At 37.3% G+C, this 14,828-nt stretch overlaps 1 protein-coding gene across 1 annotated transcript in view; it reads left to right on the top strand.

Moving 5' to 3' along the window:
- Window positions 1-14,828, top strand: part of MAEL (maelstrom spermatogenic transposon silencer) — a 121,457-nt gene that overhangs the window by 88,981 nt on the left and 17,648 nt on the right. Inside the window, exons 10-12 of the mRNA XM_089911720.1 lie at window positions 1,157-1,281; window positions 2,040-2,094; window positions 2,214-2,355. Coding sequence (XP_089767846.1) covers window positions 1,157-1,281; window positions 2,040-2,094; window positions 2,214-2,355 — 322 coding nt within the window. The remainder of the gene's footprint in view (window positions 1-1,156; window positions 1,282-2,039; window positions 2,095-2,213; window positions 2,356-14,828) is intronic.

Here is a 14,828-nt window from a genome sequence, read left to right as displayed (position 1 = left end):
GTATTGTATTGTTCCACTCTGTTTGTTCTTATATATTTTCTAGCTCTTTGTTGAGCATTTCTTCTGTCTTCTTGGTCTGTGTCTCCATTCTTTTTCTGAGATCTTGGGTCATTTTTACTATCATTACACTCAATTCTTTTTCAGGTAGATTGCCTATCTCCACTTCACTTAGTTGTGCTTCTCGAGTTTTTATCTTGTTCCTTCATCTGGAACATATTCTTCTGCCATCTCATTTTGTCTAACTTTCTGTGTTTACGGCCCCATAGGCTTTAGGTTTGTGGTTCCTCTTCTGGTGTCTTCCCTGTGGTAGGTGAGGCTAGTCTAAGAGTCCTGTACAGGCTTCCTGGTGGGAGGGATTGGTGCCTGCCCACTGGTGTGTGGAGCTGGGTCTTGTCCCTCTGGTGGGCAGGGCTGTGTCAAGGGGTGTGTTTAGAGGCAGCTCAGGGCTCAGGAAGACTTTAAGCAGCTTGTCTGTTGATGGGTGGAGTTGTGTTCCTGCCCTGTTAGTTTTTTTTTTTATCTCAGCCATTAAACTTCCTCTTCTGGAATTAGCAACTTACTCCAGGGGGAAAACTGCCCCCAGAGCTAGACTCACCTCTCTGGATTTTATAATATTTTGCATCTTGATCTAATAATTCCTTGCTACTGCAGGTGCTATTGACATCCTAAATTTTTGTGGGCAGTTTGGTCTGAATTACTTGGTCCATATTTTACTGGAAGTAGAAGTATTCATCGTACAGTCTTTTAAAAAGCAGTCATTACTATCAAGGTCTCCAGCCTTATTAATAAACCACATTCATGAAAGGCCACGTAGGAATAGTGAAAACACTATATAGGCTCTTTCACTTAACCTCGGTTTGAGTCCTGACTCCACTGTTCACCAGCTATTAACTTACTGCTAACTTTTGTGTTTCTCAGTTAACTTACTGCTAACTTCTGTGTTTCTCAGTTATCTCTTTTCTAATATGTATATATTGTCTACCTCATAAGATTATGGGATAAAATATGTAAAGTACCTAACCATAAGCAGGCTTGGTACAAGTGCTTAAATATAAGTTATCCACTACTCCCTTCCTGTACCCTTACTTCTATACCTACTCCATAATATTTGTCTTAGTCAAATTTTTAACTCCTACCTACTTTTTATTTCCTTCAGGTGATTCTAGTCACAAGATTCCTATTTCAAACTTTGAATCTGGGCATGACCAAGCAATGGTGTTACAAAACCTTTATAGATTCATTCATCCAAATTCAGGGAACTGGCCACCTGTCTACTGCAAGGTAATTTCAACATAAGAATTTCTTTTAAGTCATTAATTAGAAACCAAAAGATCCATGAAAGATACCCAAAGAAATAACTTTTGCCTGTGTATTAAAATATATATGTTCATTCTTATTTTGAATGTAATTAGGTATAATGCTTTTTCTTCTAAATCTCTCTGGTATTGGAGGGATTTTGAAGACTGCAAAAACTGAATGTATTTCAGCTTCGGTCAATCTCATGTTTTTAGTTCCTCCTTCTGAAACATCTTCAATTGTTCTTACTCTGAAGGATGGATTTCTAGTCTGTACACCTATTCTCCTAGGCAAGAGAATTGTTTGTTCAAAATTGTTTTTGTAGCAGTCCCTTGATCTTCCTTTTGTAATCTTTATTCTTTGTTTTGTCTAAGTTCTTCTAGGCTAGGTGTCATAGAATTGGGTTTAACCTTACTGTTTATTAGTGTCACCATGAACACAAATCACCTTATTTATCTTTTTCTGAACATCGGTTTCTTCATTTGTTTACCCTAAGTCTCACTTGCCGTTCATAAAGTATATTAACATTGCTTTATGAGCATAACTGGTTATTATTAGCAGTATTTTCTAGAATATGTTGCTCTGTTTTACAGTTCTTGTTTAGTTGTCACAGACTGTTCAGTCTCTCCCTTCTCACCATCATTACCCCTCCTCCTTCCCCTTCCCCCAGTTTGAAAGGACCACATTAATTAAAAGTAACAGAAGATAGGAGAAAATAAGTAAAATTTTTTTCCCTTCTCCAGTCTGATGATAGAGCCAGAGTCAACTGGTGTTTGAAGCATATGGAGAAGTCATCAGGTTAGTTAAACTGGGTCACTGCTCAAATGCATTTTAATATCTGTGTTTCCATTTTGATGTACATGTTCTGTGTACCTAAACTTACTAATTGTATGTGTGTTTCTGTTTACCAATGGAAGAAATCAGGCAAGATCTAGAACTTCTCACTGTAGAGGATCTTGTAGTAGGGATCTACCAGCAAAAATTTCTCAAGGAGCCCTCTAAGACCTGGGTTCGGAGCTTCCTAGATGTGGCCATGTGGGATTATTCTAGCAACACAAGGTATTTATAGTGATTTTGTGATAGTGATACTGTTTTCTGAACTGAAAAAATATGGTATGATTAGTTTTTGCCTTTTTAAACAATATTTTCCTATGAAACTTTGGAAACATTGTATTTCCTTGAATATAAGATTTAATTGATTGTAAGGTACATTGTTACTTCGTCTATCAATAAAAACAAAAAACTACCAAATAAACTGACAGTGCTTTATCACTTAGAATTTCTGTACTAATGAAAGAATATTTTGTATTTATTTGTATAGACATTTTATTACATAGAATTCTTGTAGTTATAAGAAATACAGATGTGAAATAGGGCTTTCATGGTGGCGCAATGGTTGAGAGTCCGCCTGCTGATGCAGGGGACACAGGTTCGGGCCCCGGTCTGGGAAGATCCCACATGCTGCAGAGTGGCTAGGCCCGTGAGCCATGGCCACTGAGCCTGCGCATCCGGAGCCTGTGCTCCGCAACGGGAGAGGCCACAACAGTGAGAGGCCCGTGTACCACAAGAAAAAAAAAAAAAAAAAAGTGAAATAAATTGAAAGTATATTTTTTACTTTGAAATAATTTTAGGCTTACAGAAAAGTTGCAAGACTCTAGTACAGGGAAGTTGTATGTACCATTCTCAGATTCTCTAACTTAATATTTTTATATATTTATAACTTTTTCTCTAAATATACATACACTGTTTCTTTTTCTCAGCCTCTTGAGAGCAAGTTGCTATCATGATGCCTTTTCACCCCTGAGTATCAGTGTGTTGTTCCTAAGAACAAGATCATGTATATTGCCACAATACAGTTATCAAAACAGGATATTGCCATTGATACAGTACTACTGTCTAATCTAAAAGCTATATTCATATTTTACTAGTTGTTCTAATAATGTCTTCTATAGCCAAAAAAAAAAAAAATTTAGGATCCAAGCCAGGACGACATGTTGCATTTAGTTATTATGTCTCTTTAGGCCCTTTAATCTGGAATAGTTCCTCAGTCTTTGACTTTCATGATCTTGACCTTTTTGAAGAGTACAGGCCCATTACTTTGCAAAATGTTTCTCAGTTTGAGTTTGCCTGTATTTCCACATGATTAGATTGAGGTTATATATTTTTAGCAGGAGTACCACAAAAGTGATGTGTCTTCTCAGTGTGTCATATCTGGAGGCATCTGATGTCAGTCTCATTACTGACGGCTTTGATCATTTGCTTAAGATAGTGTCTGCCACATTTCTCTATTGAAAAGTTACTCTTTTTTACCTTATAATTAATATTCTGTTGGGAGATTCTTTGAGATTTGGTAGATAATCTATTCCTCAAACTTTACTCTGCTACTTTTAGCATCCATTGATGATTTTTGCCTGGGTCGATTATTACTATTTTTGTGAAATGATGGCTTTCTAATCTGATTTTTTTAAATTTATTTTTATTTTTGGCTGCCTTAGGTCTTTGTTGCTGCACGCGGGCTTTCTCTAGTTGCGGCAAGCGGGGGCTACTCTTCGTCGTGGTTTGCGGGCTTCTCATTGGGTGGCTTCTCTTGTTGCAGAGCATGGGCTTTAGGCACGTGGGCTTCAGTAGTTGTGGCACTCGGGCTCAGTAGTTGTAGCTCACGGGCTCTAGAGTGCAGGCTCTGTAGTTGAGGCGTACAGGCTTAGTTGCTCCACGGCATGTGGGATCTTCCCGGACCAGGGCTCGAACCCGTGTCCCCTGCACTGGCAGGTGGATTCTTAACCACTGCGCCACCAGGGAAGTCCTTCTAATCTGATTTTTGCTTCTACATTTATTAGTTAGCATTCTACTGTAAGGAGCTTTTCCTCTTTGCTGACTTTTTTTCATTTATTTATGAGTATGGACTCATGTATTCCTATATCTTATTCAGTCGGCCATAATCTCTTATTAACTTACTTTTATGCTCAGATTGTTTCCTTTATGGCCAGTGGAAGTCCCTTCAAAGCAGTGGTCTCTTTGTTTGGGTTTTGTTGTTGTTGTTGTTGTTTACATTGCTGCCTCAGTCTTTGAGTGCTTCTTTGCTTTCCAGCTCCATATATTTCAGGTTCATCTTGTACTTTTCCCTGCCTCAGCTTTGAATTAGCCATTTCTCCAAGGAGCCTTGATTCCTTTTAGTGGAAGAGTGTGCATTTAGGAGATAGAATCTGGGTGCTGGGTGTTCATTCCTATTAGACTGTCATTGATTCTAGTTCCCCTTAGTGAAAAGAGCTAGTAAATATATGTGTATACATACCTTTCATAAACATTTTTATGCAGCTAGGCTCACCTGCTTGCTCCTTCCTCTCTCTCTCCCTCTGTCTTTTTATCTCACCATGAGTTCATGCTGAACCTACAGTTCCAATATAAAACCATAGAATTTTCCAGTTTTCCATTTTTGTGTTGCCCTTCTGAGTGGAAAAACCTGGTGCTCAACATTTTTGTTTGTCCAGTCCTAAAATGCATTAAGTTGTTTTAGAATTAAGTGATACCACTATTTTTAAAAAAGGCATATTAACACTTTAGAATCTTCTTTCAGTTGTTTTAGTCTGAAGGTAGTCAAAATACTTTGTTCAGAAGTTATTGGAGTTGGTTCTTTTTTTCTCCTTCAATGTGGTTAAATTATTCATTTGAAATATAGTTAAGTCTGTTTGCTTGTTTTATTCCATTTTTGGTTTTGCCCATATTTGTTGGTTTTATTATATTTTGAATGTGGAATGTATTAGCATAGTTGAAACAAAGTATATTCAGAAGTATCACTCTTCAGTCTAGCTCCATAAAGTTCCTTGGATTGCATTAACTTTATAAATTAACTTGGAAAACTGAAACCTTTATATAATGTTGAATTCTGTTCAAAGGCAAGAGGTGTCTTTCCATTGTTCAGATCTACTTTTGGGTCTTTCAAGTCTGTTTTAAAATTTTTCTCACACAGATTGTGCCTATCTGGGACTGGTGAATTTTTGTGGGGCAGTTCCCACAAAAATTTCTCTGTTTCTTCTATGAAAATTGATTTGATTAGGCTTTCTAACTTTAATGGGATCAATTTTGGTAATCTGTAATTCCTTAGGAAATTATGCATTTTATATACGTTTCCAAATTTGTTTAAAATTAAGTCTGCAAACTAGTCTTTTATAATTTTTAAAATTCCTTGTTTCACTGGTTATTTATCTCATTGTTTCTTAAATATTTGTGCTTCTACCTTTTTCCCCTAAATCATGCTAGCGTAGTGCATTGTCTTTTTTTTTTCGAAACAACAGTTTATTAGATCTGCTAATTTTCTGTTCTCTTCCTCATTTATTTCTGCTTTTATATTCTTGGTACTTTGTGGTTCTTTTTTTTAGATTTTTGGGCTCGTTATTTAGTTAATTTTGGGTTTTCTTTAAGTTGGTAAGTGTTTAGTAGAGTTAATTTTCTCTTAAACATGTCTTGCAGTGCATCCCATAAGTTGTTGACGTAGTATTTTGTCATTTTTTAAAAAAATTCTGTAGTTTCAGCTCTCTTTAACCCAGGAGTTAATATGAGGCTTTTAAATGTCCAGATGGAAAGCTTTTTTGGTTTCTGTTAGTAAATTCTAGCGTCTTTGCATTGTGATCAAGTATTGTTTGTAATATTTCTACCTTATGGAAGTTACTAGTGTTTTGCAGTTTTTTGGTAACTAAATAATCAATTTTTGTGAATGTTTTGTGAGTATGTGAGAATAATATGTGTTTATCTGGGTGCAACATTTGACAAGTATCCATAAGCTCTACATTATTATGTTTAAATTGCCTTATCTCTTTATATTTTGTTTACTTGATCTGTGTTATATTGAGAGTGCTGTGAAGTCTCATTACTACTGTTTCCGTGTATGTCTCATTATATCTCCTATAGCTATAAGTGGCTGTGTTATTTGATGCCTTTACAGAAAAAGTTTGCTGAATCTTGATCTAGTAGATTGATCAAGGGCTCTTGGGAATGGCAGTAACTCTGTTCTTGCATGTTTAAAATTTTTTCTGTTGGTTTACATTTTATTTCCTTGAGTTTCTAGAAAGTACAGCTGCATTGTTGTATTGCTTTATGTTGCTTCTTAGAAGTTTGTTCATTTAATTCTCTTGATCTTTTAAGTTATTTTGCTCTTTTTGCCTGGAGACCTTAAGAATGGTTTTTCATCTTTAAAGTCTAATAGTTTTACTGGAATGTTTCTCTGAGTATATTACTGCAGGTCAGTCTTCCCAGGTGTTTGGCAGGCCCTTTTAGTATGCAGAATCAGGTCTAATTTCTGGAGATTTTTCTTAGATTGTAGTTTAATATTCTATTCCATTTAATTTTTCTTAAGGATGTCCAATTATGTATGATTGGTCTTCTTTACCTTTCATTATGGTTTTTCTGACCCTTATTTCTTCTTTCTTTAGTCTTTTATTCTCATGGTAGTTTTCTGTTTTCTTCAGCTTCCCTTATTAACGTCTCATTTGAATCTGTTCTTCCTTGGGCAGTTTGTAATTCAGTTCTTTTCCTATATGATTTTTATTTCTTTCCTGAGTTTTGTCAACTCTTTTCTTCTTTCTGTTCTTAGTTTTGAAGTTTCTTATTCAGGCCATGTTTTTGTATCTTCAAAATTTTTGTTTAAGGATATTTAAGTCATATATTAATAACAATGTAGAATGTTATGTTATAGTGTTGTTTTATAGTTTTCGTCTCCTTCATGGTTTTTTGAGGGGTTGGGGATGGGGAGAGTTATCAACTATAGTGATTCTCATTTTCTGTTTACCTCTTGCAGTGGCTTTCTGTTGTTCCTTTACATTGGTTTGAGATTTGTAGTTCAAGTGCTTCCTCTTCTGTCAGTGTAGCAAAGTATGGTTTCTTAGAATGCTTTCAGGGTGGTGGCAGTGTCGTTGTGGGTCTTTCCATTTTTTTCCTGCTTTCTTTGTCCTGGAGAATCCTAAGTTTCCCCCTCTGTGCTTTTTTTTCCCCCTTCACACAGTCTCTAAAGGACTCCTTCCCTTCCTCTTGCCCTCTGCTGCCCAGAAACAATGCCTTCCAGGCTGCCTTCTAGAGTCTTCAGGCACTTTTAAGTCAGTTTCCTGTAGCCAGTGCTCTGATCTACCAGGATTCTGAATATTTATCAACCGTCTCATTGTGGGAATGGTTATAATTTAATCTTGGGCTCTCAATTTCCCTTCTCTCTCTTCCCCCATGTTTTCTGGGCTCCACCCTCTCTATAAAGCTATATAGAGGCTTGGGTGTGAACTTGAGAAATGACTCCATTGGAAAGTAAGGATTTTCTTTTGGTAATTGAGTCTTGTAGTCTTATAGTTATGCTTCTCTTAGTTATGCTGCAGGTATATACTTTGTTTTGTTTAATCTTGTTAGGCTTAAAAGTTTATGGATGATGTGTTAGGATATTTGGATTTATGTACCATTGCCTCAGCTACTGGCTAAAGTATTCCTAAAATTTCACATTCAGAATAATTCATTGTCCATGTTTTCATACATTGTTGTCTCTGTGCCATCCAGGGTGGTGATGTGGCATTTCTTAAAAGGGAATTGTACTCTTGTCTCCGGATTTTCTCCCGAGCCACTCACAGACACCTTTTCTGCAAGTTTTGATGCTGGTTCTTTCTTAATCTTATCAGATGATACCAGTAGAAGGTTTCAGAGACAAACCAATACTTTCTCAATGGTTTATTGACTAAAATGTTGAAGGATTACAGTTGTTTGGTTATCCAGAATAATACTCAAAGATATATGCAGAACAGAAGCAGATTCACAGATATAGAAAACAAAATAGTGGTTACCAAAAGGACGAGGGTGGAGGGAGGGACAAATTTAGGGATATGGGATTAACAGATACAAACTAATATATATGCAATAGATGAACAACAAGGATATACTGTATAGCACAGGGAATTATACCATTATCTAGTAATAACCTGTAATGGAATATAATCTGCAAAAATACTGAATCACTAAGCTGTATACCTGAAACTAACATAATATTGTAAATCAGCTATACTGCAGTAAAAACAAAAATAAAAATAAAATACTACATACTACTGCTTTAAAAAATAATAAATTTGTACATGTTTAGGCAGTAGCAGTTGTAGAATACCTTAAATTGTATGATGCAGTCCAATAAATGCATTCAGTTAAAATGTGAAAAAATCATGTTTTAGAATAGAAGAAATGGTGTTGAGTCTCAGAGTACGTATAGGCTGCAACAAGAGTAGAGTAGCAGGGCCTTCCCTGGTGGCGCAGTGGTTGAGAGTCCACCTGCCAATGCAGGGGACATGGGTTCATGCCCCGGTCTGGGCCGCAGAGCGGTTGGGCCCGTGAGCCGTGGCCACTGAGCCTGCGCGTCCAGAGCCTGTGCTCCGCAACGGGAGACACCACAACAGTGAGAGGCCCATGTACTGCCAAAAAAAAAAAATAGAGTAGCTTTTGTGTAAGACATTTTTGGAGGTCTGTGCCATGGGATTTTATTAAAGATAGAACCTGTTACATAGTGCTTTAAGAACTTTAATAATAACTGCTTTGGAAAGGATGGGTCTACCTTTTCCTGAGCTTCATAATATTGTAAGATTCCAATATATAGTATTTTACAAGGGAGTTTTGGTTGTAGCAGACAATAGGAACTATTGTTAGAATCTGTTAGTTAATATAAGCAGATAGGACTCTTTTCAAACACTGCTCTTAAACTTGTACTTAAAGGACATTAAAGTTTGTAATAAATTTTTGATAAATGTTGTCTCTAGCTCTAGGAGAAATGGGTGGGTTTTATATTGGTGAAATAGAATACAGTTACACAAAAAGTATCAGAATCTTAAATAAGCAGGCTGTTAATGACTATCATGTTACTTTGAAGGCTAGAGTATATAACCTTTATAGATACCCCATTCTCCTTGTTGCTTCCTGTCATAATTGTCCTTGGATTAATTCACTGTGACCTGCTGACTGAAACAAGGCAGCTTTTATTTAATCAACGAATATTTATTGAGCATCTCCTCTGTCCCTGTGAGCAGAGATTTGGGTTGAAGGAAGGACCTTTCCAAGAGAAGAAAATGGCCAAAACAGTGGCTCGGGAATGAAAGCATAGAGACCGTTTAAGAAAAAAACAGTGAGTCAGTTTGATTAGAGCAAAGAGCATCTGTAACTGTCGGATGACAGTGGTTCCTGAGAAAGGGAAAGGCACGGTTATCCTTGAAAAGGAGAAGAAACTTAACCGTGAAATAAGAGGAAAAGAGATCACTGAGCCCTTTGGAAATCAAGAGGAAAAGCGTGTAAAAAAGGCCTTTATGCTGCACATTATTTTAGTGAATGAGGTGGTGGTGAAACTTTGGGAGTAAGTTGCGAACTTAGCAGACATATTCACTTACAACCTTATGTTACTACTTTGGAGTGGAATTTCATAAAAGAAACGTTGGACATCATTCAAATTGAAGCTATATTTCAGGCTGCATAACGAATATTAATAGTGTAACAGAGTGTACAGAGCTGTTCTGATAACCGTTAGATTTTTAGAATATGAATCTTCCTTTGCTAGAAAATTCACTCATTTTGGGAAGATTTGGAGGAAGAGGACCAATAAGTATAAATAAAAACACATCCAAATAATGTCATTTTTAATAGTATAACTAGATTTGGAGACGTTTTTCCCTGGAGTCAGACTTTAATGGGTTTGTTGTTGTTGTAGTTTGTTTTAATATTGTGATACATTGTTAGTTTTTTAACTGCTTTCATTTAAAATATGATCTCCAATGGAACATGTGTATATGAAGTAGGTACTCTGGGGATTAAGTTCTGAACAAGGAGCAAAACTAACTGGAAATTTAAAATTACTTGATTCCACATGGGCGTGTAAGGACTTAGATTTAGTTTTTTTGTTTTCTTATTGGAGTACAGTTGACTTAAAATGTTGAGTTAGTTTCAGATGTACAGCAAAGTGATTCAGTTATACATATACAAATATCTATTTTTTTAACATCTTTATTGGAGTATAATTGCTTTACAGTGGTGTGTTATTTTCTGCTTTATAACAAAGTGAACCAGTTATACATATACATATGTTCCCATATCTCTTCCCTCTTACGTCTCCCTCCCTCCCACCCTCCCTATCCCACCCCTCCAGGCGGTCACAAAGCACCAAGCTGATCTCCCTGTGCTATGTGGCTGCTTCCCACTAGCTATCTACCTTAAGTTTGTTAGTGTATATATGTCCATGCCTCTCTCTCACTTTGTCACAGCTCACCCTTCCCCCTCCCCATATCCTCAAGTCCGTTCTCCAGTAGGTCTGTGTCTTTATTCCTGTCTTACCCCTAGGTTCTTCATGACATTTTTTTCCTTAAATTCCATATATATGTGTTAGCATACGGTATTTGTCTTTCTCTTTCTGACTTACTTGATGCTCTATGACAGACTCTACTTCCATCCACCTCACAACAAATAACTCAGTTTCATTTCTTTTTATGGCTCAGTAATACTCCATTGTATATATGTGCCACATCTTCTTTATCCACTCATCTGTTGATGGACACTTAGGTTGCTTCCACGTCCTGGCTATTGTAAATAAAGCTGCAATGAACATTTTGGTACATGACCCTTTTTGAATTATGGTTTTCTCAGGGTATATGCCCAGTAGTGGGATTGCTGGGTCATGTGGTAGTTCTATTTGTAGTTTTTTAAGGAACCTCCATACTGTTCTCCACAGTGGCTGTACCAATTCACATTCCCACCAGCAGTGCAGGAGTGTTCCCTTTTCTCCACACCCTCTCCAGGATTTATTGTTTCTAGATTTTTTGATGATGGGCATTCTGACTGGTGTGAGGTGATATCTCATTGTAGTTTTGATTTGCATTTCCCTAATGATTAATGATGTTGAGCGTTCTTTCATGTCTTTGTTGGCAGTCTGTATATCTTCTTTGGAGAAATGTCTATTTAGGTCTTCTGCCCATTTTTGGATTGGGTTGTTAGTTTTTTGTTATTGAGCTGCATGAGCTGCTTGTAAATTCTGGAGATTAATCCTTTGTCAGTTGCTTCATTTGCAAATATTTTCTCCCACTCTGAGGGTTGTCTTTTGGTCTTGTTGATGGTTTCCTTTGCTGTGCAAAAGCTTTGAAGTTTCATTAGGTCCCATTTGTTTACTTTTGTTTTTATTTCCATTACTCTAGGAGGTGGGTCAAAAAGGATCTTGCTGTGATTTATGTCATAGAGTGTTCTGCCTATGTTTTCCTCTGAGAGTTTGATAGTTTCTGGCCTTACATTTAGGTCTTGAATCCATTTTGAGCTTATTTTTGTGTATGGTGTTAGGGAGTGATCTAATCTCATACTTTTACATGTACCTGTCCAGTTTCCCCAGCACCGCTTATTGAAGAGGCTGTCCTTTCTCCACTGTACATTCCTGCCTCCTTTATCAAGGATGAGGTGACCATATGTGCGTGGGTTTATCTCTGGGCTTTCTATCCTGTTCCATTGATCTGTGTTTCTGTTTTTGTGCCAGTACCATACTGTCTTGATTACTGTAGCTTTGTAGTATAGTCTGAAGTCAGGGAGCCTGATTCGTCCAGCTCCGTTTTTCGTTCTCAAGATTGCTTTGGCTATTCGGGGTCTTTTGTGTTTCCATATAAATTGTGAAACTTTTCGCTCTAGTTCTGTGAAAAATACCAACGGTAGTTTGATAGGGATTGCATTGAATCTGTAGATTGCTTTCGGTAGTAGAGTCATTTTCACAATGTTGATTCTTCCAATCCAAAAACATGGTATATCTCTCCATCTATTTGTATCATCTTTAATTTCTTTCATCAGTGTCTTATAATTTCCTGCATGCAGGTCTTCTGTCTCCTTAAGTAGGTTTATTCTTAGATATTTTATTCTTTTTGTTGCCATGGTAAATGGGAGTGTTTTCTTGATTTCACGTTCAGATTTTTCATCATTAGTGTATAGGAATGCCAGAGATTTCTGTGCATTAATTTTGTATCCTGCTACTTTACCAAATTCATTGATTAGCTCTAGTAGTTTTCTGGTAGCATCTTTAGGATTCTCTATGTATAGTATCATGTCATCTGCAAACAGTGACAGCTTTACTTCTTTTCCGGTTTGGATGCCTTTTATTTCCTTTTCTTCTCTGATTGCTGTGGCTAAAACTTCCAAAACTATGTTGAATAAGAGTGGTGAGAGTGGGCAACCTTGTCTTGTTCCTGATCTTAGTGGAAATGCTTTCAGTTTTTCACCATTGAGGACGATGTTGGCTGTGGGTTTGTCATATATGGCCTTTACAATGTTGAGGAAAGTTCCCTCTATGCCTACTTTCTGCAGGGTTTTTATCATAAATGGGTGTTGAATTTGGTCGAAAGCTTTCTCTGCATCTATTGAGATGATCATATGGTTTTTCTCCTTCAATTTGTTAGTATGGTTTATCACATTAATTCTTCTGCGTATATTGAAGAATCCTTGCATTCCTGGAAGAAACCTCACTTGATCATGGTGTATGATCCTTTTAATGTGCTGTTGGATTCTGTTTGCTAGTATTTTGTTGAGGTTTTTTGCATCTATGTTCATCAGTGATATTGGCCTGTAGTTTTCTTTGTTTGTGACATCCTTGTCTGGTTTTGGTATCGAGGTGGTGTTGGCCTCGTAGAATGAGTTTGGGAGTGTTCCTCCCTCTGCTATATTTTGGAAGAGTTTGAGAAGGATAGGTGTTAGCTCTTCTCTAAATGTATGATAGAATTCGCCTGTGAAGCCGTCTGGTCCTGGGCTTTTGTTTGTTGGAAGATTTTTTTTTTTTAACATCTTTATTGGGGTATAATTGCTTTACAATGGTGTGTTAGTTTCTGCTCTACAACAAAGTGAATCAGTTATACATATACATATGTTGCCATATCTCTTCCCTCTTACGTCTCCCTCCCTCCCACCCTCCCTATCCCACCCCTCCAGGCGGTCTCAAAGCACCGAGCTGATCTCCCTGTGCTATGCGGCTGCTTCCCACTAGCTATCTACCTTACGTTTGGTAGTGTATATATGTCCATGCCTCTCTCTCACTTTGTCACAGCTCACCCTTCCCCCTCCCCACATCCTCAAGTCCGTTCTCCAGTAGGTCTGTGTCTTTATTCCTGTCTTACCCCTAGGTTCTTCATGACATTTTTGTTTTCTTAAATTCCATATATATGTGTTAGCATATGGTATTTGTCTTTCTCTTTCTGACTTACTTCACGCTCTATGACAGACTCTACTTCCGTACACCTCACTACAAATTACTCAATTTCGTTTCTTTTTATGGCTGAGTAATACTCCATTGTATATATGTGCCACGTCTTCTTTATCCACTCATCTGTTGATGGACACTTAGGTTGCTTCCACGTCCTGGCTATTGTAAATAGAGCTGCAATGAACATTTCGGTACATGACCCTTTTTGAATTATGGTTTTCTCAGGGTATATGCCCAGTAGTGGGATTGCTGGGTCATATGGTAGTTCTATTTGTAGTTTTTTAAGGAACCTCCATACTGTTCTCCACAGTGGCTGTACCAATTCACATTCCCACCAGCAGTGCAATGGTGTTCCCTTTTCTCCACACCCTCTCCAGGATTTATTGTTTCTAGATTTTTTGATGATGGGCATTCTGACTGGTGTGAGGTGATATCTCATTGTAGTTTTGATTTGCATTTCCCTAATGATTAATGATGTTGAGCGTTCTTTCATGTCTTTGTTGGCAGTCTGTATATCTTCTTTGGAGAAATGTCTACTTAGGTCTTCTGCCCATTTTTGGATTAGGTTGTTTGTTTTTTTGTTATTGAGCTGCATGAGCTGCTTGTAAATTCTGGAGATTAATCCTTTGTCAGTTGCTTCATTTGCAAATATTTTCTCCCACTCTGAGGGTTGTCTTTTGGTCTTGTTGATGGTTTCCTTTGCTGTGCAAAAGCTTTGAAGTTTCATTAGGTCCCATTTGTTTATTTTTGTTTTTATTTCCATTTCTCTAGGAGGTGGGGCAAAAAGGATCTTGCTGTGATTTATGTCATAGAGTGTTCTGCCTATGTTTTCCTCTGAGAGTTTGATAGTTTCTGGCCTTACATTTAGGTCTTGAATCCATTTTGAGCTTATTTTTGTGTATGGTGTTAGGGAGTGATCTAATCTCATACTTTTACACGTACCTGTCCAGTTTTCCCCGCACCACTTATTGAAGAGGCTGTCCTTTCTCCACTGTACATTCCTGCCTCCTTTATCAAAGATGAGGTGACCATATGTGCGTGGCTTTATCTCTGGGCTTTCTATCCTGTTCCATTGATCTGTGTTTCTGTTTTTGTGCCAGTACCATACTCTCTTGATTACTCTAACTTTGTAGTATAGTCTGAAGTCAGGGAGCCTGATTCGTCCAGCTCCGTTTTTTGTTCTCAAGATTACTTTGGCTATTCGGGGTCTTTTGTGTTTCCATACAAATTGTGAAATTTTTCGTTCTAGTTCTGTGAAAAATGCCAGTGGTAGTTTGATAGGGATTGCATTGAATCTGTAGATTGCTTTCGGTAGTAGAGT

The sequence above is a fragment of the Delphinapterus leucas genome, chromosome 1, assembly GCF_059928025.1.
Source record: "Delphinapterus leucas isolate spDelLeu-1000000601 "Yukka" chromosome 1, BTC_Dleu_Yukka2, whole genome shotgun sequence".
Taxonomy (NCBI): domain Eukaryota; kingdom Metazoa; phylum Chordata; class Mammalia; order Artiodactyla; family Monodontidae; genus Delphinapterus; species Delphinapterus leucas.
The sequence above is the reverse complement of the archived record's forward strand: the minus strand, read 5'-3'. Positions and strand labels throughout refer to the sequence as shown.